This window comes from Zootoca vivipara, chromosome 11 (assembly GCF_963506605.1).
Source record: "Zootoca vivipara chromosome 11, rZooViv1.1, whole genome shotgun sequence".
In the NCBI taxonomy this organism is placed as follows: Eukaryota; Metazoa; Chordata; class Lepidosauria; order Squamata; family Lacertidae; genus Zootoca; species Zootoca vivipara.
In genome coordinates this window covers 38,135,951-38,160,445 of record NC_083286.1, presented here as the reverse complement: position 1 = coordinate 38,160,445, position 24,495 = coordinate 38,135,951, and the positions used below count along the sequence as shown (strand labels likewise).

General features: G+C 39.5%; 3 protein-coding genes across 6 annotated transcripts in view; 2 read left to right on the top strand and 1 right to left on the bottom strand.

Moving 5' to 3' along the window:
- The first annotated feature begins 55 nt into the window (after positions 1 to 55).
- Positions 56 to 4,653, top strand: SHLD3 (shieldin complex subunit 3). The gene is made up of 2 exons (XM_035100820.2): positions 56 to 225; positions 2,362 to 4,653. Exon 2 carries the CDS (start codon positions 2,492 to 2,494, stop codon positions 3,230 to 3,232), a length of 741 nt encoding a protein of 246 aa, XP_034956711.1. The 5' UTR covers positions 56 to 225; positions 2,362 to 2,491; the 3' UTR covers positions 3,233 to 4,653.
- TRAPPC13 (trafficking protein particle complex subunit 13) lies at positions 72 to 20,140 on the top strand. 4 transcript variants are annotated; one of them, XM_035100815.2, is made up of 13 exons: positions 72 to 225; positions 4,662 to 4,730; positions 5,722 to 5,821; positions 7,266 to 7,350; positions 7,787 to 7,914; positions 8,343 to 8,415; positions 10,700 to 10,744; positions 12,613 to 12,630; positions 16,301 to 16,434; positions 17,298 to 17,496; positions 18,778 to 18,878; positions 19,553 to 19,700; positions 20,019 to 20,140. In XM_035100815.2, exons 1-13 carry the CDS (start codon positions 180 to 182, stop codon positions 20,127 to 20,129), a joined length of 1,257 nt encoding a protein of 418 aa, XP_034956706.1. In that variant the 5' UTR covers positions 72 to 179; the 3' UTR covers positions 20,130 to 20,140. The 4 variants fall into 4 exon arrangements, with proteins under 4 accessions (XP_034956706.1, XP_034956705.1, XP_034956708.1 ...); XM_035100814.2 differs by having other exon boundaries at positions 19,550 to 19,700; XM_035100817.2 differs by lacking the exon at positions 12,613 to 12,630.
- Positions 11,268 to 24,495, bottom strand: part of SGTB (small glutamine rich tetratricopeptide repeat co-chaperone beta) — a 28,385-nt gene continuing 15,157 nt past the window's right edge. The window contains exon 11 of the mRNA XM_035100818.2: positions 11,268 to 24,211. Within this exon, the coding sequence (XP_034956709.1) occupies positions 24,100 to 24,211 (112 nt within the window). The 3' untranslated portion in view covers positions 11,268 to 24,099. The remainder of the gene's footprint in view (positions 24,212 to 24,495) is intronic.

Genomic DNA, 24,495 nt, shown 5'->3' with positions numbered 1-24,495 from the left:
GAGCATGCTGGGGATTGTAGTTTCTGGCTCGATTGCGGAGGTGATTTGCATTGCGAGGAGCACAGCTGGGGGAAGGAAGCGGGCCAAAGCCAGGGACATAACCCCTTGTTCGCGGCCGGAGGAAATTTGGCCTCGACTGATTCCGTAAAGGAGGAAGAGGCCCCGGAGCGGCTGCGGCGATGGATGTTACTCAGCCCAAGCAGGAGCATCTCTTGGCCCTGAAAGGTACTCGCTCTCGCCTCCGACTCTCGCGCTTGCTGCTTTAGCTTCCTCCGTTCATTTGGATTTGGCCTGGGACTTAGCAGCTGAAAAGCAAATCTTACAAGGGACGAGGTGGAGAGAATCCAGCCCCGCTTACTTTTTGCGGCGGCTCCCTTGGCCGCTGTTTTTAGGAGACCAAAGCGGGTGGGTCTGAGGCGGCAGTTAAACCTGGGAGGGATCGGCAGGTGTGAGCGGTTGGTGGCCCAAAGCTAATTTGCTGGAGAAGTCGGGTATTCTTTTCAAAAGGTCGGTTCCTTATTCCACCTTCCGGGGCATGTTGTTGAACACTGTAAAGAGCTCGGAAAGTGACACTAGATCCAGCCTCTTTGGTTCAAGCCAGAGTATGCACTAAGGAGGTGGAAATCTCCCAACGTTTTCAGATTTCTTTTAAAAGAGAAGGTCATCATCACTTCCCTAGGAAATGGTCAGTGGTGTAGGGTTGTTGTTGTTTTTAGTGCAGTTTTGTATAAGCAAAATCCTTTGCGAAATCTTCAGTTGGTAGGCCTTCCTTGCACTTGCCCAGCTATGAATCAAGAGGAACAATGTTGGTGCAGAACAAGCTTTCAGAGATGGGTGGTGTGTAAACATTTCTAAAGCAAGAGGGGCTGCAAGATTATACAGCTGCTCTGGTGAGCTTTGAAAAAAGGGGTGCCTGTTACCTTCCCTTCAGCCCCCAGAAAATGGAACATTCCCTTGAACTAAAAATAATAATAATCTGTCAAGCTTTAGATCTGTCAGGTGCTAAAGAGGAAATCCCTTAATCCTTCCAATATCTATCCTTTCTTCGTAACACAACAACAGCTATTTAGGAAAAAACCAAAACCCATTTCTGCAACCTCAGATGGAAGAACAAGATTAGTGGAACTACAGGTAGTTCTCACCTGCTTCCTTGAAATCTCAGTTGTGTGAGTCCGCTGGGAAAAAATATGGGCACTAAGAGTACTGGAAAAGCTGTGAAGGATGTGTGCATTGATTGGCACCTAAGCCGTTGTTGAAATTAGAACCCTTGCTATCTCCTGTCCCAGTATCCCTTCAAGTTCTTACAAATAGTGAGTTGTTTAAAAAGGCAACTCTTTTGAAATAATTTCCTCAAGGGGAACTGGAGTGTATGAACATCACAAAGCACAATCCCAATATACTTCTGTAGGCAGATATGCTTTAAAGACATTTCATGGCAATATATATTTCTGTAGTTGCTAGCAAGGAACACTAAATAGAGAAAGTCTAAAGAATTGCAGAGCAAGCAAGAAAAAAGGAGGACCTTCAAAGTAAGGACCCAAAGATGCAGATTTGTGGAAGAATGGTTGTCATTGGAGCATCCTTCCAGGGATCTCTTTTAAAACATTTTTTGCCTTCCTGCTTCTAAGGCTGAGAGAACTTTCCTCTGTGACAACACAAATAGCATAGACAGTACATGGAACACTATCCAATCTGAAATTGTGACCCCATGTGATGCGATGCATACACTTCAGATGTTACCATGAACATGAATAATTTCAGCCCTCCCAGCTTCTCTTCCTCTTTTTTCAATTATTATCCAAGTATAGTAACATTTCAACTCTGCTATCCTTCCTTATTCTTAGGAGTCATAAGCAACAGCTACTACCCTGCTGTATGAAAGCTTCCTGCCTGTGACAAAAAGTATGTGAAGAAATTGTCATCAGGGCCACAGTGTGGAAGTAAAAAGGTTAACCCCCCCACGCACTGCAGCCCCTGTTCCTGATTGTCCCCCTTCTGTGGCTGCAATAAAAACAAACAAACTAAAAAAGCAAACCACTACAACAATAAATCAGATTTATATCACAACACCATGAGGATGAGAAAACATATCCAGTCCAGCAAAATGCTTGCTCAAATAGGGACGTCTACACAATGCATAAAAACCGATCAGCGTTGGCATCAGCTAAGTCTGTGAGAGAAGGGCAATCCACATTTATAAGTCTGAGGGGGTGCTGTTGTGGTTTGGTTTTCCAACTGCATACGTTTGCAGCCCATTGCACTTGCTACAGCATTTTCTAGCGATAACTGCATCAATAAAATGGTGAATTTTGGTGGGGAAACTGCTAGCGTGTCTTTTTACTTGCAATACTTCTGCTCTAGGTCCTGTTTTCTTCTGAACTGCACAGCACATGGCATGAAAAGATTCTTTTAAGTGATTATATCATTAGTGATGAAGCTGCTGTCCAAGAAACATTTAAAATAAGAACATGTGGATTCCTGTTGTACAAGCATGGAGGTGATTCTGCACTATCGAGCATGGCAAAGGGACCCTGCGGCATTGCAAAGAATCACAGAAGAGGCACTGAAAGAATTTCCTGTTAGGAAGCTCCCAAGTTTCATACCTTGGTTTCCAAATGACTTGCGCCAACTTCCCCTCAAACCTAAAAGAATCGCTCCAATTATTTCTGGTGAAGAAGTAGAGCAAATGAAACAACATATTGCAGCCATGGAAACTGTTTGCAGCTCCCCATCTTATGATTGTACAGCAGGGCTTAAGGAATTTCATCCTGATGTAAAAGCTGGGAAGTGTTTGCAAGCTGAGCGTGAAAGAAACAATTTTAGCAATTTGGAAAAGCAAACGGCAAGCAGCAAGCTGAAGCTGAGAAGGTCTTGGAGTGTGTCTCTTCCCAACTCTAAGCTCAAAGACAAGATTCTTCCTTTATCTAGAGAACTGCAGAGCACTTTAGACAAATTAAAGCTCCATGCATTCTATAGAGCACAGTGGATAATTGAACCGTCTACATTTGGTAGTCAAACATTGGAGGACATTTGGGTAAAGCTCAACAAGATGATCAAACACAATGAACTGCCATCTTGTAATGCTACGATCCAGAGATGTGAAGGACAGATTTCAGTTTTCTGTGACATACTGTACTGTGAATATGTTGCCAACAATCTTAGGGAAAAATTAAACCTTTTGGGGAAAATAAATTTGTTTGTTCACAAATATGGAATCATACATAGTTTGTAGCTTTATAACAAGGCATTGCTACTTTCTGTGAAACGTTATATTTTAAATACATTTTGTTGCCTTACAATGTTTTTAATTTTTTTTGAAAAAATCTGTGGTACTGGCAGGGCAGGAAAAAGCAGGACATCTCAAGCAAACTGATCTCTACAAGACTGGATTATGCTTTGTTTTAAGTTCTCAAAGAGTCTGTGACTACTTTAGAAGATGTCCCTTATAAGATGATTGCCCCTTGTAAGCGTGATGCAATGAATGAAATGCCCTTCCACATTTGTTTGGAATGATTTGTCTAAAATTAATGAACAATAAAAAGAAAGGCTGCTGTGTTGGAGTAATACTTTCTAAACTTTAATTTTATGAAGTCCATCATGCTGATATATTTGCTTCCCTTTTTGCGTGTTTGGCCTACATTTTTGCTTCCTATAGATTGTAATCACATCGGCAATGGGCAGAATGTTGTCCTACTGGCCATTATGTTCTGTACAGAGGCAAGACTTCTTTGTGTTCTTAGCAGCCCTTAGAAAATGTATGCCATCTAAACATGGTCATTTGTAAGCAAATTCTATTGCAATCACATACCCTCCAACATTTCTCTACTATTCTCTATTGTTATTATTATACCTCAGCATCTGACTGGGTTGCCCCAGCAACTCTGGGTTGCTTCCAACATATATAAAAATATAATAAAACTGTAAACATTAAAAATCTTCCCTGTACAGGGCTATCTTCAGGGGTCGGATAACTCCATACCCTCCAACGTTTCTCTGATGAAAATTGGGACATACTAAGGAAAAGCAGGACATTCTGGGATCAAATCAGAAATTGGGACAGCTACTGTAAATCCAGGACTGTCCCTGGAAAATAGGGACACTTGGAGGGTCTACAATTGATAGTTTGTAGGCCCTGGTCCAGCCTTAATATCTACATTTGAATGAATGGGGAAAGCATTGGTTGACTGGACACCCCCCCCCCGCCATCTGCCTTAGGGGGAGTCAACTGTCCTTTGGACCAAACAACTGCTTACAAATGGTACTCAACACGGTTGGATAAGGATCAAGGCAGTTATGAGTATTGTGTTTTGTTAAAATGATTTTTGCAGTTATCCATGATTATCCTAAAACATTTTTAAAAATATTATTGGTGGGATTTTTAAGAAAATGGATATGCATGCTTTTTGTCTTTGCTCAAATATCAGTGTGAACGAACACTTCATGCATTTCTAGTTGTTTTCACATTAAGCCCAATTTCATCTCCTTTTCTTGTGCTCAGTACAAACAAACAAAATACATAAACTTGGGCAGAATGCCAGGGACAAGGTAATATCCAAACAGGTCTTATTGTTCTTATTTTGAAGTTAAATATGTTGAGCTTCTAGTGAAGTCCTGGTGATGAGGAGTGTGATTAATGTGGAATTTGCTTTCTAAATTCACAGTAATGAGGTTGACCAAACCTACTTTGTTCACCAATATTCCTGTGACCTGTGAGGAGAGAGACTTGCCAGGTAAATTATGTTATGGTGTTAAATAATACTCAAACTCTAGTAGATCTGCATATAGAGGCACGCTGTTAGATTTGTTGTTAGGTCAGTGCATACCTGAAAATACTGTACTTGAATGCGTGGAGTGTTGCTGAACAACACCAGTGTCCAATATTATAGTAAAGTTAAAGCTCAGGGATTGTGACCTGTAGTTTGCCTATGTGTAAACCAGCGTAATTGCGAGACTTCATGAAACCTGGGTTCTGTAGGAAACATTTCTGCTAACAATGTACAGGTTATTGCATGTTTCTTTCCATTGGCAGAGGCCAGTAGGAACACACTTATGTACCACCCTAAGTCCCCAGTCATCAGCCTAGTGGGAGTGTGGGTGTGTTAGTACAGTCCTAGCAAGCGAAAAAACTCAGTAATGTGGAATGATTGAAGTTCGCCACTATGCGGAGCACATGGACATTTCAGATCCCTTCTTTTTCAAACCAGAGTACAGAAACTTAAAATTTCTTTCCCCCCCTTTTTTTGGCATTGTTTCATTTATTGCCATGTGTGGTCACATGGAATGCTTTCCCAGCAACACCCCATAGAACTGAGAGACAAATACATGAAATGATAGGCTTTCAAAACAACAAAAATCAGAAGATCTCAGCTAGCAGGTCTTGCAAGAATTCATGAGAACTGGAGCCAACGTTTGCCAAGACGTTTCTGGGTCACTTTTCCTTCCAAAGATAGCAGATAAATTACTGTTGAAGGTTTTATTGTTTGTTTGTTTTTTAAAAAATAGAGCTGCTTGTTTAGAACTCTGCCATTTAGTATGGCAAAAAGATTAAATGTCCTTTCCTTCTAACAGGAATGACACTTCACATTTATTTTCAATCGTATGTTCAGATGAAAATATATTAAAATAAGTTAAAAGCCAGCAGCTAATCAATTAAAATATTTAATTAGTTCATATAGAAATATCAATATGGTTGACCCGACATATAATTTTATATTACTGCAGGAGATCTGTTTAACCAGTTAATGAAAGATGATCCTTCCACAGTAAAAGGAGCAGAAACATTAATGCTTGGGGAAATGTTGACTTTGCCTCAGAATTTTGGGTAAGAATTGTATATAGATGTGTAGATTGGTTGAGATAATTGTTTTAGGATCTCTAGTCCTGTGCAGAACTGTCTTAATGTTGTAAATACCAACGGTTTCAGTTGTACTTGCTTCCAACTTAGAATGCACTTAGGAGTAGTTACAGGTAGGTAGCCATGTTGGTCTGCCGTAGTCAAAACAAAATAAAAAAATTCCTTCCAGTAGCACCTTAGAGACCAATGACAAACTTAGTTGGTCTCTAAGGTGTTGTGACGCAGGTGGCGCTGTGGATTAAACCACAGAGCCTAGGGCTTGCCAATCAGAAGGTCGCTGGTTCAAATCCCTGCAACGGGATGAGCTCCCGTTGTTTGGTCCCAGCTCCTGCCAACCTAGCAGTTCGAAAGCACAAAGTGCAAGTAGATAAATAGGGACCGCTCCGTCGGGAAGGTAAACAGCGTTTCCGTGCGCTGCTCTGGTTTGCCAGAAGCGGCTTAGTCACGCTGGCCACATGACCCGGAAGCTGTGCGCTGGCTCCCTCGGCCAGTAAAGCAAGATGAGTGCCGCAACCCCAGAGTCGTCCGCGACTGGACCTAATGGTCAGGGCTCCCTTTACCCTAAGGTGCTACTGGAAGGAATTTTTAAATTTTGTTTGCTCTTTGGACTGTGGCCTAAGCCTATCTTCCTTGTCCTTCCTATGGATAAAGTCTATTATTATTCTTGATTCCCCCCGGCCACAAACTGTTTCCAAGGGCCTCTTGCATTACAGGGTTAAGAAGCCATCTATTTTGGTTTCTAACTTTGAATCAGTCATTGGATGAAGCATGAAGAGATCTTTACTGTTAAACAGAGTTGGTGAGTTAAAAGTAAAGCTAGCAACTACCAGACCCTGATTTTGAATATAAGAACGGCCCTTCTGCTTTTGACTAAACCTATCTAGTCCACCATCCCCTTTCCCACCGTGACCGATCAGATAGCTATGGAAAGCCTGCAAGCAGAATGTAAGCACAACAATTCTTTCCCACTCTTGATTCCCCAGGCAGTGGCATTGCCTATGAACCTGGAGGTGTCATATAGCCATCATGTTATCCTTATCTTCCACGTATGAATCTGCCTAATCCCATTCTAAAATCTACACAACATACTCTTATACACATCCATGCTGTGTGCTTTAGTTAGCTCAGACTAGCTTACTTATTTTCATTTTGTTTGTTCTTGTCAACACTCTGCTGTGCTTAGGCACTATGTTAAGTACTGAAACCACAAGATTGTCTTCAGAGGTTTTGAGCCATGTGCATGCAATATCATCAATGCTAGAAGATGCAAAAAAGGAAATCTATAGATATGGCTTTCATGGTACGATAACAGAAGTCCATGCTGTTGTTAAAAGTGGGCAATAATAGATTTTAGAGATGCATTCAAAGCAATGGTTTCAACAGTTCTCTTTTCTCCTCCCTTCTTGAACAGAAATATATTCTTAGGAGAGACATTTTCCAGCTACATCAGTGTACATAATGACAGTCACCAAGTGGTAAAAGATATTTTGGTAAAGGTATGTTTGATCTTATCAAATAGTTTTAAGTGTGTTTTTAAGGTAATTAATCAGTTAACGTTTTTCTAGTTGAAGGAAACTTTGAACAAAAACAATGGTAACAGGGTAAATTGTAAAGGCGTATTATTTATGCTTGCTATATATTTTTGAGGCCGTCTGAAAGTAGGTTTGTTCTGCACTTTTCTTACCCTCTCCAAGTATAGTCCAACGGAAAGTTCTACTGTACAACCTCAATCGTGCAAGAGAACATTACGAGTTACATGTTAAGCCTTCGGGATGCTCGGGCATCACATCTTCTCAGTGGACTGTGCCCAGATTTTTAATGAATGGCTTGGGGAAGATGGAATGTAAAAATCAGTTAAAGCAATGAAGAACTATTTTCAATAATAAAATTCAACCTCTCTTTTATTGAAATTTTTTTGTTCTTAATTCCAAGGCTGATCTACAGACAAGTTCGCAGCGTTTAAACCTTTCAGCCTCTAGTGCTGCAGTGGCAGAACTCAAACAAGACTGTTGTATCGATGATGTAATACACCATGAAGTAAAGGAAATAGGAACACACATGTAAGACACATTATACTTTCCCCCCATTTCATAGGGTTGCATCTAACGGTAGCTTGCCAAAGGCAGGACACCTGCTTGTTGACAATCCCTCCTTTCCATTGTGTCTCCCACACTCCAAAAAAGCTTTTCGAAAGATTGGGGGAACTCCTGGAACAGTATAGGATATGGCAACAGAGGGCTGCAATTTGTCCCAGGGGGAATGGTGCCTTGCATTAACAGAAATGCTTCTGGTAGTCTAAAACCACCTGTAAACTTAATTTAGTTTTTCCCATTCTGTAAAAAAAAAAAGCCAAATGTGTTCAGAATTGTGAAGTAGATGAATTGCAAATTTGGATCATTTGCTCCATTTCCCCATTCTCCTCCCAACCTGGAAACACAAGCAAGACTGAAAAGTAGTTAAACCCCACTGAATCATTTGTCTCTTTCAGCTTAGTGTGTGCAGTAAGCTACACCACACAGACAGGTGAGAAGATGTACTTCAGAAAGTTCTTCAAATTTCAGGTATTAAGCTGACATAGCTGGCAGTGTTGACTGTGATAGAAGATATCTAACCCTTTTCTATCTCTCTGTCTCTTCTGTGCTGCCCGTGCTTGCAACTTTTCCCATAATTTATATGGGGTGGTGGTGGTACAGTTGTTGTTAAGGTTTCTTTTAATGTTGGGTTGGTCAGTACTAGTTCGCATCAGTGTCGAAGTGAAGTGCAAGAGAGGCTAGTACCGTAATGTGACTTAGAAGTCCCGCCAGCAGCACCTTCTAGGTCAGGGGTCAGCAAACTTTTTCAGCAGGGGGCTGGTCCACTGTCCGTTAGACCTTGTGGGGGGCCGGACTATTAAAAAAAAAATGAATGAATTCCTATGCCCCACAAATAACCCAGAGATGCATTTTAAATAAAAGAACACATTCTACTCATATAAAAACATGCTGATTCCTGAACCGTCCGCAGGCTGGATTGAGAAGGCGATTGGGCCGCATCTGGCCCCGAGGCCTTAGTTTGGGGACCCTGTTCTAGGTCCATCCCTCTAGAAATGACCATAGCTATCATAGCACCATCTCCCCCAAGTTGAACCCCAGAGGTTCAATAGAATCAGTAGCAACTGAGAGGTCGAAGAGTACCAACAGGGCTATACTCGTGTCAGTCCACTCCTTAGCATAGGTCATCTACCAAGTTGTCTATAAGCCAAGTCAGAGACAGATTGGAATTAATCCAGAATGAATGAATGAGCGATGATAGATAGGTAGGTAGGTAGGTAGATATGGGTAAAGCTGCAGAAACCAGGGATGCCAATACCTTACAGAGTTTAGAAGTGGGGAACCTTATCTGGGTCCTGTCCTGGTAACTTTAAAAATAACCACGTGAAGAGTTTTGATTTGGAAGTTTGGCTTTTAGGGTAGAAACTCCAGAACAGCGTTACAGAAAATACCTTCTGAGGAGTGAGGTGTCTGTACATAGGGGAATCAAGTATCATAAGGATATGGGGTTCCTGTGCCTTTTAACAGCTACATAATGGGCAAAAAACGAATACATGAAGTTTTCCTTGCATGAACTTGCAGAGATGAAGGTACAGTGGTGCCTCGCTTAACAAACGCCCCGTAAGACAAAATTTTCGCTTAAAGAAAGGATTTTTCTAGCGGAGGTTGCCTCGCTAGATGAATTCATTTTACGAAAAATTCGTCTAGCGAATCCCGGTTTCCCATGGGAATGCATTGAAATTCAATTAATGCGTTCCTATGGGCAAAAAAAAAAATCAAAAAAATTCAATGCATTCCTATGGGATTCGCTAGACAAATTTTTCGTTATAAGAATAGACCCGTGGAACGAATTAAATTCGTCTAGCGAGGCACCACTGTAGTGGCATCTGCTGAATTTCTGCCTGTCACGCAGCTGTCAAAGGTAAAGTTGTGAAGATATGGCAAGTAGCCAACGTAGAGTTAAATAGTAGCTACTCCACAGGTGACGCTTGTTGAAAACATAGCTAAATTTCAGTATGGTGCCAGAGGTGAAGTTGCAGAGTGCTACTGCTTGCTTCTGAAACTGCAGGTGCTCCTCTCCTCTCTTGCTCTCTCGTTTCCGGCAGGAGCAGGGAAGGAGCAAAGCACCTCTGTTTTTAGCAGCATGCACAAGTATGTCCATACACTTCACTGTGATTTAAAGGTGAAACTGTGCATTAAAGTGGCATGCAAACAAATTATTTAATAACAATAATTTAAGTCTTTTTGCAGTCTGCCTTGATTTCAGGGTCAGAATCACTGATATGCAAATGAAAATATTTTATTTATTTGTCGCGTATAACATCTGATACTTGATATGCTTGGCTCCTTTAATTAGAAAGCTTAGCCAGCAATTGATAGTGTAATTGCTTGCAGCTGATTTGCCACTGGCTGACTTCCTTCCAACAGCAGAAGCCGGGAAAGAGCAGCATTTCTTGATTAAAACGTGTGGAAATTAAAACTGCTAATTTTGAAATGCATCATTATATTAAAGAGTCTGATCATGACCTATATATGGTATAAAAATGACTTTTGTGGGAGAGGTTTTTTGCCATGCTGCTGTAAAATCCTTTTACCTGATCAAAATGTGGAAGTTTCTGTAGACATAGGAAAGAAAAAGTGGGATGAGTAAGCTGGATTCTTCCACTGAAGTAAACTTTGGGGTTTGCTTACGCAAGTGGAACACTTCAAGTTAACAACTTTACTTTTGAAATACATACTCAGAAGGAGGTAGTACTTAGTGTTGATGAAGGAGTTTGATAAATCTCTCTTTAGTATTTGTTCTTTTTTCAAACAGGTCCTCAAACCGCTAGATGTGAAAACAAAGTTCTACAATGCTGAGGTAAATGCAGAATATTGTATTTAGTGCTTGGTGTCCAAAATTCTGAACAGTGAAAACTTGTTATATTGGGAACAGAAAGTATCTGTTCTGTTTAACCCAGACAAATAAACAGAACTTTCTCACCTGGTGAAGCATTTTAAAATTATTTCTACATATTAAATGTAGAAGGAATTTCTACATTTTTAAATTCCTTTCTACATATTATTAATCTTTTGTCTTTTAGAATTATTTGACATGTGTTGGCAGTTTGAACATACGCACTTTTTATTAGCTGGAATAGCCACAAAATAGAAAAAGACAAAAATCTGAGGAGATAAACTTAGGAAAATAGAGCTGAAAGGATTGTTTGAAAACTAGGTGAAGGAGTGAATGTGTTTAACTATACTTACAGTATTTATTTTTTTAAAAAAACTAAACCAAATTGTATGTTAAAAGCTACTAGGAAACTACAAAATACCCCAAAGGGCATGCTAACAGTGGAATAGACTCCATCAGAAAGTGGTGGACTCTCCTTCCTTGGAGGTTTTTAAGCAGAGCTTGGATGGCCCTCTGTCAGGGATGCTTTAGTTGAGATTCCTGCATTGCAGGGGGTAGAACTGGGTGACCCCTGGTTTCCCTTCCAACTCTACAGTTCTATGATTCTGGCATTAAATTTCTGTATGCCAGCTATAGAAAATGGCTGCCTAGCTATTACAGCTTTGGACAAATATAATGATCTTGCCCTCTTTCCTGGCCGAGGGTGAGGAAAACAGGTGAGTAAAAATCTACACCTTTGCTCCCCTTTTCACTTTAATCTATCCATTTGTCATTGCCATCACCATTTGGGGAAAATGTGGCTGCATATTTAGTTACAATCCATTTAAAAAAACACATTTGTTTCATTATCAACTGGATTAATTTGTGGTTCAAATTTAGTCAAAAAGGCAGCTATCTTATTTAAAAACGGACATTATTGATATTAAGTAAACTAATACTAGGTGATATGCCAGAGTAGAATTGCTTATCAGGTCTGTGTGACAGTAATGCAGCGGGTGCAGATTTCCCCATCACTGCATCTCCATCCTGAGATAGGTGCAACTTGATGAATTATAGAAAGACCTTTGGGTCTTAAAGGCACAGTGCCTCTGACAGGAGATGCTCTTCAAGTGCACTTGTGCCAGGGATGGGATTGGTAATTCCCTGAGTTGTTGGCCAGACAATATTTAAAGATACCTAGCATAAAGGGGGTGGGGGGATTGATAAATGCAAAGGTTGTTATGGTACCGAATTAGGCTTTTGAAGAAAGGCAATTCATTGGGAGGTGCATTTAGCACTTGTCCTTTTCCAATGATGCTTTCAATTTCCTTGCAGCTTGTTAATTACAATGGGAGCTTTTGTTATAGGATGACATATAAATACATGCAGTTAATATGCAGACTGGCTCAATTTAAAACCCGAGAGTCATCAGTGAACAGGTTTTCTTCCTATATTTAAGACTTTGTGCATTAAGAGAATATTTGTAAGATTAATGGGTCCTCAGTCCGCCCCCCCCCCCCAATATGGAATTATTCAGCCAAGTAATGGATTCTTCTGTGAGCATGTACTGGTTTACCAATGTGTTCATTGTGCCTGTGTTTGCCATTTCACATAATTTATTTCTTCATTATACCATATGCTGACATGGTCTTATTTAGAAATAAGATTTCTTAGTAGTGAGCCTTTTATTTTTATTGCCAGTTTACATTTCTCTCTTACTAATGCTGTCTTGTTTAGAAAGTACCAAAAAAATGCAGAAAGATGCATTTTATTTGAAACTTAGTTGTCCTCCTTTTTTTCTTTAACATTTAACCCTAATTTCTCTAATGTTTTCTTTTTTATTTTCCCATTAGAGTGACCTCAGTTCTGTGGTAATTTTATTTATTATTTATAAATATGTATGCTTGTCTTCTGTTTGTCTTTCTGCCTGTTACTAACATCCTTTTGAAAACATAATGGAAAAGCAATGTTTGTACACATAGATATTGGCTTGTTTCCCTTTTCTCCCCTTTCCCCCCATACTCGCTCTCTCCTTGCATCCATTGTTTAACAGTATTTTGCAGTTCAGACTTCTGTACTAAATAAATATTTCAGTAAACTACTATGACTAGGAAATTAATTGTTGACGTCAACAGATGTCACAGAGCAACAATGATATTCCTAGAGGCATACTGCTGAGGCTACAAAAGCACATGGGCCGGGCTAATTTTGTTGCAGTTTCTGTTAGAACCACAACATGTTTTATTGGGCAAAAATTCAGTTTTCTGCAAATCTTATGAAACATTTATTTTATTTTATTTGCATAAGAACAGCCCTGCTGGACCAGACTAAAGTTCAGCATTCTGTTCTCACAGTGGCCAGCCAGGTGCCAATGAAAAGCCCCCAAGTAGGACATGAGCATAACAGTACTTTCCCAGCCGTGAATCTCAGCAACTCATATTCAGAGGTCTGTTGTTTTTTATACTGAAAGTGTTATTCATCATGAGTGACTAGAGTGGGGTGTCATGGTCTGGCATAGTTCTGGGCCTGTCTGATGATTCACAAAGCTAGAATGAGTTATGCAAAGAATAATAATAATAATTAAAGTTGTATAAGAAATTGCATTAAATTGAAGGTATTGGGTTGGAGGCCAGTCTATCCTTCTGCATGCAGAAAGTGTTTTCCATTCCCAGAAGGGCTTTTACAGTACAGGCTAGATTAGAATGTCATGTGAACAAGTGAAATGAATTTCAATGGCTATAAAATCTCTTACACAAGCCTAGTACAGTATTAGATTTGTTCATCACTTCCACAGCTAAGGAAGTCTCAAGTTTACTTATAACCAAAGCAAAATAAAATACATGGCAAATGTATCCATTAAGCAGGCAACACTGCATGCTAACCATGTACATCCACAACTGTCTGTTGTAAACAAGAATATCTTCTCTCCTCCAATGATGTGCGAAGAGCCTACTAGATCAAATGCAAGCTTCCTAGGGGAGAGTGTTGTCCAAGCAGGAGGCTGCCATTGAAAAGACCTGCTATCTAATTGCTACCATCTTAGCATCTCTTAAAGGGGAGCACACAGAGAAGGACCTTGGGTTATCTTAAGAATCCCAAGTAGGTTTATATGGGGAAAGACCATTCTTGAGGGTATGGCCCTCAAAAGCATTTTTTTAAAAATCATTTAATTGACTAGTATAACACTTCACAAAATTCTGCTAGTGCCTATTTTCCTTCCAATGCATTGTGCAAATTTCCTTACGTAATTTATATATTTTTCACTATTTGGAATGCCTGGTATAGTGGTCTTTACCTGTTAGTGTTTCTTGTGTTTGGTGGTATAAAAGTACACAGAGCCTTGCATGTAGGCTTGTTTCGTATTAAATCATGGCAACATCTCTGTTATCTGCTGTTTTTGTGAAGACACTGGATGGGAGGAGAGAGACAAGATAGTTCACATCTTTCTTTATATGTTTATTAAAACTCTTTTCAAATTTATGAATGCACGTGGCAATGATTCTAACGGTGTAATTGCAGTGTGATTTAAGTTCAAATCTTAATGTGTGTGCTACAATAATTCAGGAAATGTGAAGCGCTCTGATCGAATCATGCTATTGAGACTAATCAACCCCTGCATCATTGTAAGCTACCTTGCTTTTTCATTATGCTGCTTGGTATTGTTTTCTTCCCTCAACTTGGCTCTTGCTAAATTTCTGGTGGTTGCTGTTTTAAAAGAGACTGATGGGAAATTTGGAAAACACAAGAAGTACCGTAAGCAATGGATTTATGGGATATTCTTTCAGAAGAGTAGAAAAATATTAAATCCCTAGTGCTAGAAGACATGATAGTACTTAAGGTTTTTTTTTTTATTAAAAGCAAGATAACGGAATTTTATTTGTCATTGGTGTTCTGCTTGAATACATAATACTCCCCTCCCTCTAATCTGAGAAGACCAGAAGCTGCTGCTTCTATTTTACAACATGCACTACCTTACAGTCAATAGGCCAAAATTAACCAAAAGTACATATCTAGTACATATCTAGTGTTAGGTGACATCAGCATAACATGATAACTCCAGAAAGACAATTTCTAGGACAATAAAGACCAAACCTTTATTCACCTGTTGCTTTCTGGTCTTCTCAGCCACTGACAGGAATTTTTACGCTGCAAAAGAGACTCCAGGAATTTTGTCTAATAGGTAATTTACCTAAAAGTTTTCTGATCTCCCAGCAAAGAGCCTGAAAGGGAGTATTTCTGTTTTAGATTAACCACTGTTTAAGAATCAGACAATATTCTAAACTGTGGCTAATCTTACGGCGGCCTGAAATGAGCTAGCTTCACAAATTATGGCTTGCTTTCACTAACTATAGTTATAATCAACTACTGTTTGTCCAGGTTTGCCAAAAACAGAAATGATAGCTGCTGGGGGGAGAAGGAGGAGTATGTGAGCCTGAGACTTTCTCCACCTTGTAAAACTAAGCTAATGTCTGACCTACCCATTACTTTTTGATTGCCCTCCAAAGAACAAGGAATGTGAGAGGCTGGAATTGTTTTACAGTTTGCCACCACTAGTCAACATCCAGTTCCAACTCAACTTTTGATAAACAGTGGAAAATAGGTATGGGGCTATCCTGTTTTCAGTTACAAAAACAAAGTATGCCCCTTTTTCTTGATGGGATTTTCCGTTTTACACAGGCCTCCACATGCCTGTAATCAGATATGATGTTGGAGCCTTTGATCGAGTGGCTCCCATCGTTCCTTCCCTGCAGGCATCCCTTTGATTGTCAGCAGGTTTAGATTGTAGCTTTGAACTGCCAGATATGTCACACTGCTTTGCAGGACTGAGATCTTGCAGAGACATTTAAACAGATCACGTTTGTACCATGTCCCCATTTAAACGACATGCAATTGATAATTGCATCAAGTTCTTTAATTCTTGAGATGGGAAGGACACTAGGTGTCTTAGAACCAGAAATGAGGTTGTTGGGGTAGTAGAATATTAAGCTCTGTGCCATTATGAAAGTTTATAGCAGAGACTAGAGCAGTTCTTAGGTCAATGTGAACAGTTTTTGTAGCATGCCTCTAAGCCCCTGTAACAGTTCATACACTTAAAAAACAACAACCTATTAACAATATTTTCTTTGTATGCAGCCTGGTGCATCATTAATCTGGCATGGCATGTGTCTGTTGTGCATTGCACTCATTTTACATTTATAAAGCGTTATTTCTCTTTCCTTTTAAAAGAAAATCTGAATTGATGTGGACCGTTGGAGCTCAGCTTGCAAGTCCAGGCCATATAGACACTACCTTAGAATAGGAAAATATGACAAAGTTTTCCCAAATCCATTGTTCAGCACTATTCCAGTTGACTAACATTTTTGCTTCTACTGCTCTCTGTTGGGATAAAGACTTTTCTCGCATTTAATGATTGTTACTTTTGATTTTCAGGCATGAACTAACTGCGTTTGTGGTTTAATGTTTTTCAAACACTTGAGAAGCTGGAGCTTTTTGTCAGTTGAGATTATTTTTTTCATTTAGGCATTTTCTCTGCTTTTTTAGACAGATGAAGTATTTTTGGAAGCTCAGATTCAGAATATCACAACCTCTCCAATGTTCATGGAGAAGGTGTCACTGGAACCTTCTATTATGTACAACGTAGCAGAATTAAATGCAGTCAACCAAGGTGAGGACAGGTAAGGGCCTTATTTGCTTCTTCAGACTGTACTGGCTACAGTCACGGATCATGGTGCTTGTATCTTCATATACCAAAAACAAGCTATACGTGTGCTGATGAAGCTGTTCTTGCAAATGGACGTTCTTTGATGTGGTTCCTTGTTTTATTGGCCCAGAGTACAGTTGTACCTTGGTTCTTGAACGCCTCATGACTCGAACGTCTTGGCTCTCGAACGCCACAAACCCGGAAGTAAATGTTCTGGTTTGCAACTTTTTGGGGAAGCCAAATGTCCGACACGGATTCTGCGGCTTCCAATTGAGTGCAGGAAACTCCTGCAGGAAGCCGCACCTCGGTTTTCGAATGTTTTCAGAAGTTGAACAGAGTTCTGGAACAGATTCCATTCGAGAACCAAGGTATGACTGTATAATTTTGTGTCATACTGCTTACTGTGGTATCTTGATGACCTTGCTACTTTTGCTTTTAATTTCAAACATTGGCATATACCTCACTTCATTTTCTATGAACTCTCTTAACTATCACCACCATTTGTATCAAAAGATTACTGTAAAATATAGTCCAGTATAGCATAGCAAAACAGATGGTCTAGCGCCAGTTTGAGCCCCACCCCCCAATTCCTATATTCCTCCCTTCCAAACTTTTGCAAAAACATCTTGCTTGTCTTTTAATTTTTTTCTCTGCTAAGCCTGATTTCTTTAAAACTTCTGGAGGCAGGCTGCTTTCTTTCTTAACTGAAAATGCTTTCTTAATTGAAAAGGCAACCCAAAAATGAATCTGATATCCAATCCCGGAATTCACTGGATTTTTGCCGAAAAGTCCGATTTTGAGGTACAAGCTAAGGTAAACCTGCTCCTTCTCTTCCAGTGTGTCAACATTTGGTTCAAGAACGTATCTGCAACCCATGGATACTCGACAGTATCTTTACTGTCTTAAACCAAAGCAAGAGTTTGCAGAGAAAGCTGGCGTTATTAAAGGTGTGACAGTAATTGGAAAGCTTGATATAGTGTGGAAGACAAACCTGGGCGAAAGGGGAAGGTTGCAAACGAGTCAGCTCCAACGAATGGTAAGTATTTTTCAGAAGATTCTCTTTAAAGACAGAAGGGTAGTAGTAAAGAGTCTGTGCAGATACAGCTTACCTCTGAATATCAGGTGCTTGGAGGGAAAATTTAGACATTGTAAAAACAATATTGGAGTAATTAGACCTTGATGTGATCCATCGGGAATCTTCTCAAGTTCTCATTAATATTACAATTTATAAGACCAGAAATATATATACAACTCTTTTGCTGGAATATACCGGTAGAACAGACTCTTTTCAGCAGTCCCCACCCCAAATATGGAATTTGATTCCAAGTGAGATCAGGTATATTTCCTCCCTTACTAGCTGTAAACATGCCTTGTTTACATCAATTTTTTTCATCAGGGTCTTTTGGGGCCAATGCTAATTATTTGGGGGAATGACCATAGCTCAGTGATAGAGCATCTGTTTTGCATGCAGAAGGTCCCAGACGTCACCAGGCACAGCTGTGAACGTCCCGTCTGAAATCTGCGTTTAGTCAGTGTTGACGATACTGCACTAGATTGACCAATGTCCTGACTCATTCCAAGGCAGCTCCCTGTTTCATGCTGCTCTTTGAGAACGAGATTGCTTATTTTGTTGTTACACTGGCTTGTATGTTCCTGAGATGAGACTTCCATAACTTGTTTTACTACTGAATGTTGTGGATTAATGTTTGTTTGTGGTTGTAAACTGCTTTGCCAAGCAACTTTGCCTAAAAAGTGGTCTAAAACCTGTTTAAATTAAATATCAACATATGGTTAAATAAGAACACTTATTGAAAGCAGTGGCTTGTGCACTCTTAGGGAGAAAAGGCTGTAGAAGCTTTACTCAAGAGTAGACCTATTGAAATTAATGCATCATGTTCTTTAATCTCAGGGGGTAAAACTTACTTAAATGGTATCCAGAATCGTACTGTAAATCTCAGTTTTTATGTTTCCCTTCTGAAGATGTTTGAGGTTGCTCCTGTTCATAAAAATCCAAATGAGGACTCCAAGTACATCAGCATAAGCATGAAATTTGTAATGTTACATATACTTCTCGAGAATGTCATCCTACGATTCACTTGTGGTGCCTTCCAGATGTTGCTGTGGATTATAACTTCCATCAGCCCTAGCCACAATAGTCCATAGCTGAGGATGGTAGAAAGTGGAATCCATCTGAAAGGCACCACAATGGCCATTCATACTCTAGTACTATTGCTTGTCTCGTCTTCCCACCCCACCCTCTCTCTCTCTCTCTCTTTCGGTGTGGGTGTACCGTGCTAAACTTTTAATGCTTTCTTAGGCTCCAGGCTATGGTGATGTCAGGGTTTCGTTGGAGACAATTCCGGACACTGTAAACCTGGAAGAACCATTTGATATTACATGTAAAATAACAAACTGCAGGTAATGAAATTACTTCCCCTTCGGCAATCTCTATTTTTTAAGAATTGTACTTTGAACTGCTTACCGTTTCCAGTCAAAGGGGTAAGTTTTGTAGAGATAATTCACCCAATGTTGTATTAAAATACTGTTTGCATTCAAGGTTTTCCTTACTGCAGGAATATATAATTATTTTTAAGGTGATGGAAATGGTTTGTTTTTTAAATGAACATTCCTAGATACATGGAATTCTGCCACTCACTTGCTGAGATACAGTGGACAAAGTAGATTTTAGAATTCCAAAAATATTTGTGGTTTTTATTGATGGAGAGGAGAGAGAGGCAGTGACCTAGTTGGTCCAGTGTGCTGAAAAAGATGTGTGTATTTGTATTACATAAGGACTTCATTTTTAAACCATTTTATTTTAAAAACCATTTTATTTTTAATAATCAGAATTTAAAAGAAATGCATGTTTTAATTATCATGCTGGCTCCTGTTGGGCAATCACTAAGCCACAGGTTTGTTAGAAGCATTAAATGATTTAACTACAGTATGCATCATCCTGAAACCTTTTCTTTCTAACCATAGAAAGAAGGCAGCAAAAAGAGAGAAATGAGTAAAAACACATAAACTGGTGTGAACTGGCCCTTAGACAAATTGAGATCTATGTTAATTAATTATTCTTTTCCATCCAGCAGTGAAAGAACCATGGACCTGGTTTTGGAAATGTGCAACACTAATTCCATTCACTGGTGTGGGGTGTCAGGAAGGCAGCTGGGCAAACTGCACCCCACTTCATCTCTACACTTGACACTTACGCTGCTTTCATCTGTGCAGGGACTACAAGTAAGATTTCCCACTTGGGCATTGCAATCCTATATGGGGTTGGAGGGAGTAGCTGTTGGGCTTGTGTCTGTAGGGCAAAAGGCTGGGGTGTGTTTTCCTTTCCTCTGTTCCCTGTCCTTTCAAGAGCAGACCACCACCTCCACTAATGGGGGGAAACTGAAAAATCCAATTGCCCTGGAATATCTTTCCAAGAATGGCGGCATGGGGTCCTTATAACCTATATAAAATTATACTGTTAAGTTATAGGGCTCTTACGACCAGTTCAGAAGCCTGTTACGTTTCACATTGTCAATCCTTTTTTCCTCCCTTTCATTTTAGACTGTCTCTGGTTTGAGATTAACAGACACCTTTCTGAAGAGAACATACGAGTATGATGATATTGCACAAGTCTGTGTAGTTTCTTCCAAAATAAAAGAAAACGGAAAGTGAACCTTTTTTGTTTTAATATTTCCTTTTTTGGTTTTTGGAGCCAACCCTCTGGCAATTTAGTACAACCATCTGCAATCCAAAAAAGAATTTCTTTATTTAACTGCCCCTTTGGAATTCAATCTGGCATCTTTGGAATGTTTTTAAAAAACAGTTTATTTGTAAAGAGCCAACCATATGTATTTTAAACTATTTGGAAATAAAGCCCTTAGTCCAATTATGCAGCTGCCCTAATTATTACTGTATAACTTATTTAATGATACTTGCAACATGGCATGTAGTATCTGGATAAATGACTCTTACATCTGTATTGAGGAAGGGTTTCATGCACGCTGATGTTCATAGGAAAAACAGTGGCTAATTCCCAATCTCGCACCCTACATTAAAACAGGATTCTCTACATCTAGAAATACAGCATATTTTACAAATGCTTTTGGTGGTCATATATTAGGGATTTAATTCACCATGTAATAAAGAGGTGTGGGGAACCAGGGTGATCTGAGTACAGAGTCGGTGAAGCGCCATTTGGACCATAAGAGCCATTCAAACTGAACATCCATCTGGTCCAGGGTTGGGGAATCCTGTTGCTGGACTACAACTCCCATCATCACCAACCAACAGCTATGCTAGCTGGGCTGATAGGTGCTGAAGACCAACAACATATGGCAGGTCCCATGCTCCCCATCCCTGATCTAATTCCAGCATTCTATTCACAGTAAACAACCAGATGTCTCTGGAAAGTGTGCTAGTGGCACTTGAAGGCAAGACTTCTCTGGAATTGTTGCTCCCCAGCATGCTGTCTTTGAACTTTGGAGGCTGTGTACAGTTTGAAGGCTGCTGCAACTACTTTGCAAAGCACTGTAGGGATCAAATAGCTCGGGTTCAGACAGAAATTGGAAAGGGTACGGCTGATACCTTCATTTTATAGTGTTCATCACATGCTGAAAAGGTACCTCTTTACCCGGCCTTTGACAGCTGCCCAATTCTTTGGATTGTAAATAGTTTTAACTGATTTTAATATTGTATTTTTACATTGCTGCGACCAGACTCTGGGTCCATAAAGACTATGAGTGCAAAAGGAAATGCACAAGTCAATTAGTCAGGAGTTTCTCCTGTTTTGAATTCTCAGTAAAAACCAGACCAGCAACCCAAGCATCTAGCAAGACACTGCAGTGGCAATTGCTGGCATATCCCTCCATATTGTCTCCCACAAGTATCACTGCTAGCAGTGAAGGAATATTTTAGTTTGCATTCCATATGGCTAACTGACCAGAATGCCAACATAGTCTTTGAATGATACACAGTGAGGATTTATTGTATTAAATTAGTCCTTAACACACTTAAAAGGAAACAACTATAGGGGCAGGATTCAGCTGCAAGGCTGTTTCTTCCTTAATGCTGCAGATAGGGAAAACTAGTTTTCTTAGCAGACAGAAACCCATAGAAACAGTCCTAGTTTAAAACCAATTTGTACAATAAAGTCAATTTCTTCATGAAATGAGAAGTAAAAACTATACAGACAATGTTAGAAAACAGCAAACTATTCTTTATTTTAAGTGTTCTTTTTATTAAACTTATTCCAAACAACACAAGACTGATCCATGAATCATCTATGGAAAACTGAAGAACTGATTCAAGTGTGAATAGCTGCTACCTAAACTGTTATCTGGAATGTGCATTTTTATTTGGAAAACAGTCTGCCTGATCTAACAGTGTGAAAAGGCTAGTGGTTTGCCATAAATGCAACACTTTCTGCTGTTTCAAACACATCTTATCTAGCCAGTTCACTGAACATCTGAACGGGTGCTAATCAGCAACTTAAATATGGGGTGGTATCTCTGATGATAGTATTTGAAAACACTACCATGACTGGTTAAATCAGCACTGGACTATTTCTACCCAGTGAGTTCAGGACACCAGTGTATAGCTATTGCCATTTCTAATTAATTTAAATGTTAATTACTCAAAAGCAATTTAATGAGTAGTTTGCATTGTACCTTTGTACTGCAAGCTTTATATTCCATATTTTCAGTATTCTAATTGCTCAGCAGCGACTCCTACTTCTGAATTAAAATATGCTTGAAGCACTGTCCTAATGCCAAAAACCAGACACCCAAGGTACTTGAGAACTCGGAAAAGGACAGGTCAATGGGGACCAAGTATATTGAAAAACAAAGGTAAAAAGCTGCTGCTTTGTAGAGCGAGTAGCTGAGGAAAAATACAAATGTTAACAGCACTGCAACAGACTCTTGGTGCTCTCCCACCCGCTCAGCATTCCGAATATCCGCCAATGAACTATTTCCTGAATGTGGCAATATATTGTTAACCTGAAAGTCTCTCCTCTTACAGACTTTCTAAATTGGTTCTGCAGAAATGCATAAGTATGTTTGGTTGGAATTACAGTATAAAAAATAGTGACAGGAGGTGTGTACAGGAAGGAAGAGGCATAAAGACAACAGCAACAAATAAAAATTCAGAACAAAGGCAGAACTAAAAAGGGATACAAAAAGCTGACATCAGATAATCTACAATATACATACTGTATTAACTTTCTGCTGTCAGATTTCCCTTAAGACAGTTTCTAATGTGCAACCAATGTGTGGTTACATAAACCACATATTACGTAAACAGGCACATGACAACTACATTGAATAAATACTATGAGCATATAACTCATCTCTTTATAGAAAACATGGTGTCATTCCATCAAAGTTTTCAGAGCTATTGCCAGATTAAAATCTTGGGTTCTGTGTACGCCAGAGAGACTATTTCTGCATGTTACTGGGAAAACTTTCATCCCCATCTTTTGTTCTGGATTCTACACTGCTTTTTCTCAACACCCCTTGGTGCACCTTTTCTGGCTAGGGCTTCTAAAATTCTCCCCACTATCCATCCATTACAAACTGATAAGGAAACTGAGAATCACATATTGCTCAATCACAAGTCTTAAATATGGCTTTCACAATTTCCTTTTCCTTGCTCCTCTCAATACATTCATCGCAACACAGAACTGCTGCTGTGCAAGTCCTGTCTATTAAGACAAGTATAGGAAAGAAGGAAGCCAACGTCCCCTTTTACATCTATCCCAATCTGCCCTATAAGAAATGTTTCCAATTATTTTGCAGTAGCGCTCCCTTTGAAAACTTAGTAGGTACTCCCTGCTTGTCAGCCTACATGCTGTACCTCTTTGCCTGTACCTACGCATAGACCCGTAAATTCTGCACAGCTTAAATCTTTCTGGTCCAACTCCTACAAGACAGACCCATTTATTTCTCCCCCAGCTTAGGGTTTACTCACCCTTTTTCCATCTCCCACCACATCATCTTAGCCTGAAGCAACTCCAACAATCAGACCTATTGCTCTCCTTCCTTTCAAAAATCCCAGTAATGACCCACAATGTGAAAAAGCAGTCTTCACTTTATAAGCTTATAAAGTAAGAAATGCAACATTAGTCATGCAAAATTGTTTTTGCTTGCCACAGCCTTGTCCCTGGGGCAGTGGCAACCCTTCAGTTTTGAGGAAAGGCTGCCTTATTTAATATATTTTGAATACAGATTTTACATACCGGTAGGACTGACTAGCCTATCAAGCATTATTACTCCACAAGTAATATTATGTCATCACAAGTGGGTGATCTCTTTCAATGCACAATCCTAGTGCAAAAAATCCACTCTCTTAAAAGAGAACGAAAAATTGCATGCTTTTGTGCATTGATACGAAAATGCTGCCTTATATGTAAAGATTTTAATCAGTCACCAGTTTTATTTATAGTCCATTTACAAAGGCATCAATATACATACATGATATGTTCACATCTGTGTGCAATGAATCTGTTTTCAACAGACAATAAGGAATACACACAAAGGATTTCCGGTCTCATGTCTGAGAAGAATTACAATGGTGATATTTGCTACTAGCTACAGTATGCCTTTTGGAATTAGTAAAACAGTGTTCTATCACATGCTGCTTTTAATCAGGAATGCTCTTCGGTGCTGCCACTGAAAGATCTGCTTCGAACGTGGTTCCGCAGCTGCTCTATGAGTTCCGGGTTTTGCTGCTGTATCTGTTGTGCAAACTGCTGCCCTCTGTACAGAAATTTTTATTTTTATTTTACAAAGATAAGTAAATGAAGGGAAGCTACTGTTGTGCTATACTCAAAACACAGGAAGCCAAAGCTCAAATTTACAACTGAAAGAAAGTACTTATCAGACAGCCCATTTGCCCTAAGCTGAGAAAAACATGAAATTTAGAAAGCTGCTCTTCATTCTGCTGAAAAGACAGGGAAAGCACAGGCCAAATGCTCAAACGAAGGATCAAAACATAGATGTGAAGTTGTAACCAACGACGGCAACAGAAAACAAGAATTACT

Excerpts from the sequence above, each read along its gene's own strand:
- TRAPPC13 (XM_035100814.2), top strand. The coding sequence starts at position 180 with ATGGATGTTACTCAGCCCAAGCAGGAGCATCTCTTGGCCCTGAAAG. Across the intron at positions 226-4,661 it reads GCATCTCTTGGCCCTGAAAG|TAATGAGGTTGACCAAACCT; the intron begins GTACTCGCTCTC and ends CTAAATTCACAG. Across the intron at positions 5,822-7,265 it reads ACTTTGCCTCAGAATTTTGG|AAATATATTCTTAGGAGAGA; the intron begins GTAAGAATTGTA and ends CTTCTTGAACAG.
- SHLD3 (XM_035100820.2), top strand. The coding sequence starts at position 2,492 with ATGGAGGTGATTCTGCACTATCGAGCATGGCAAAGGGACCCTGCGGCA.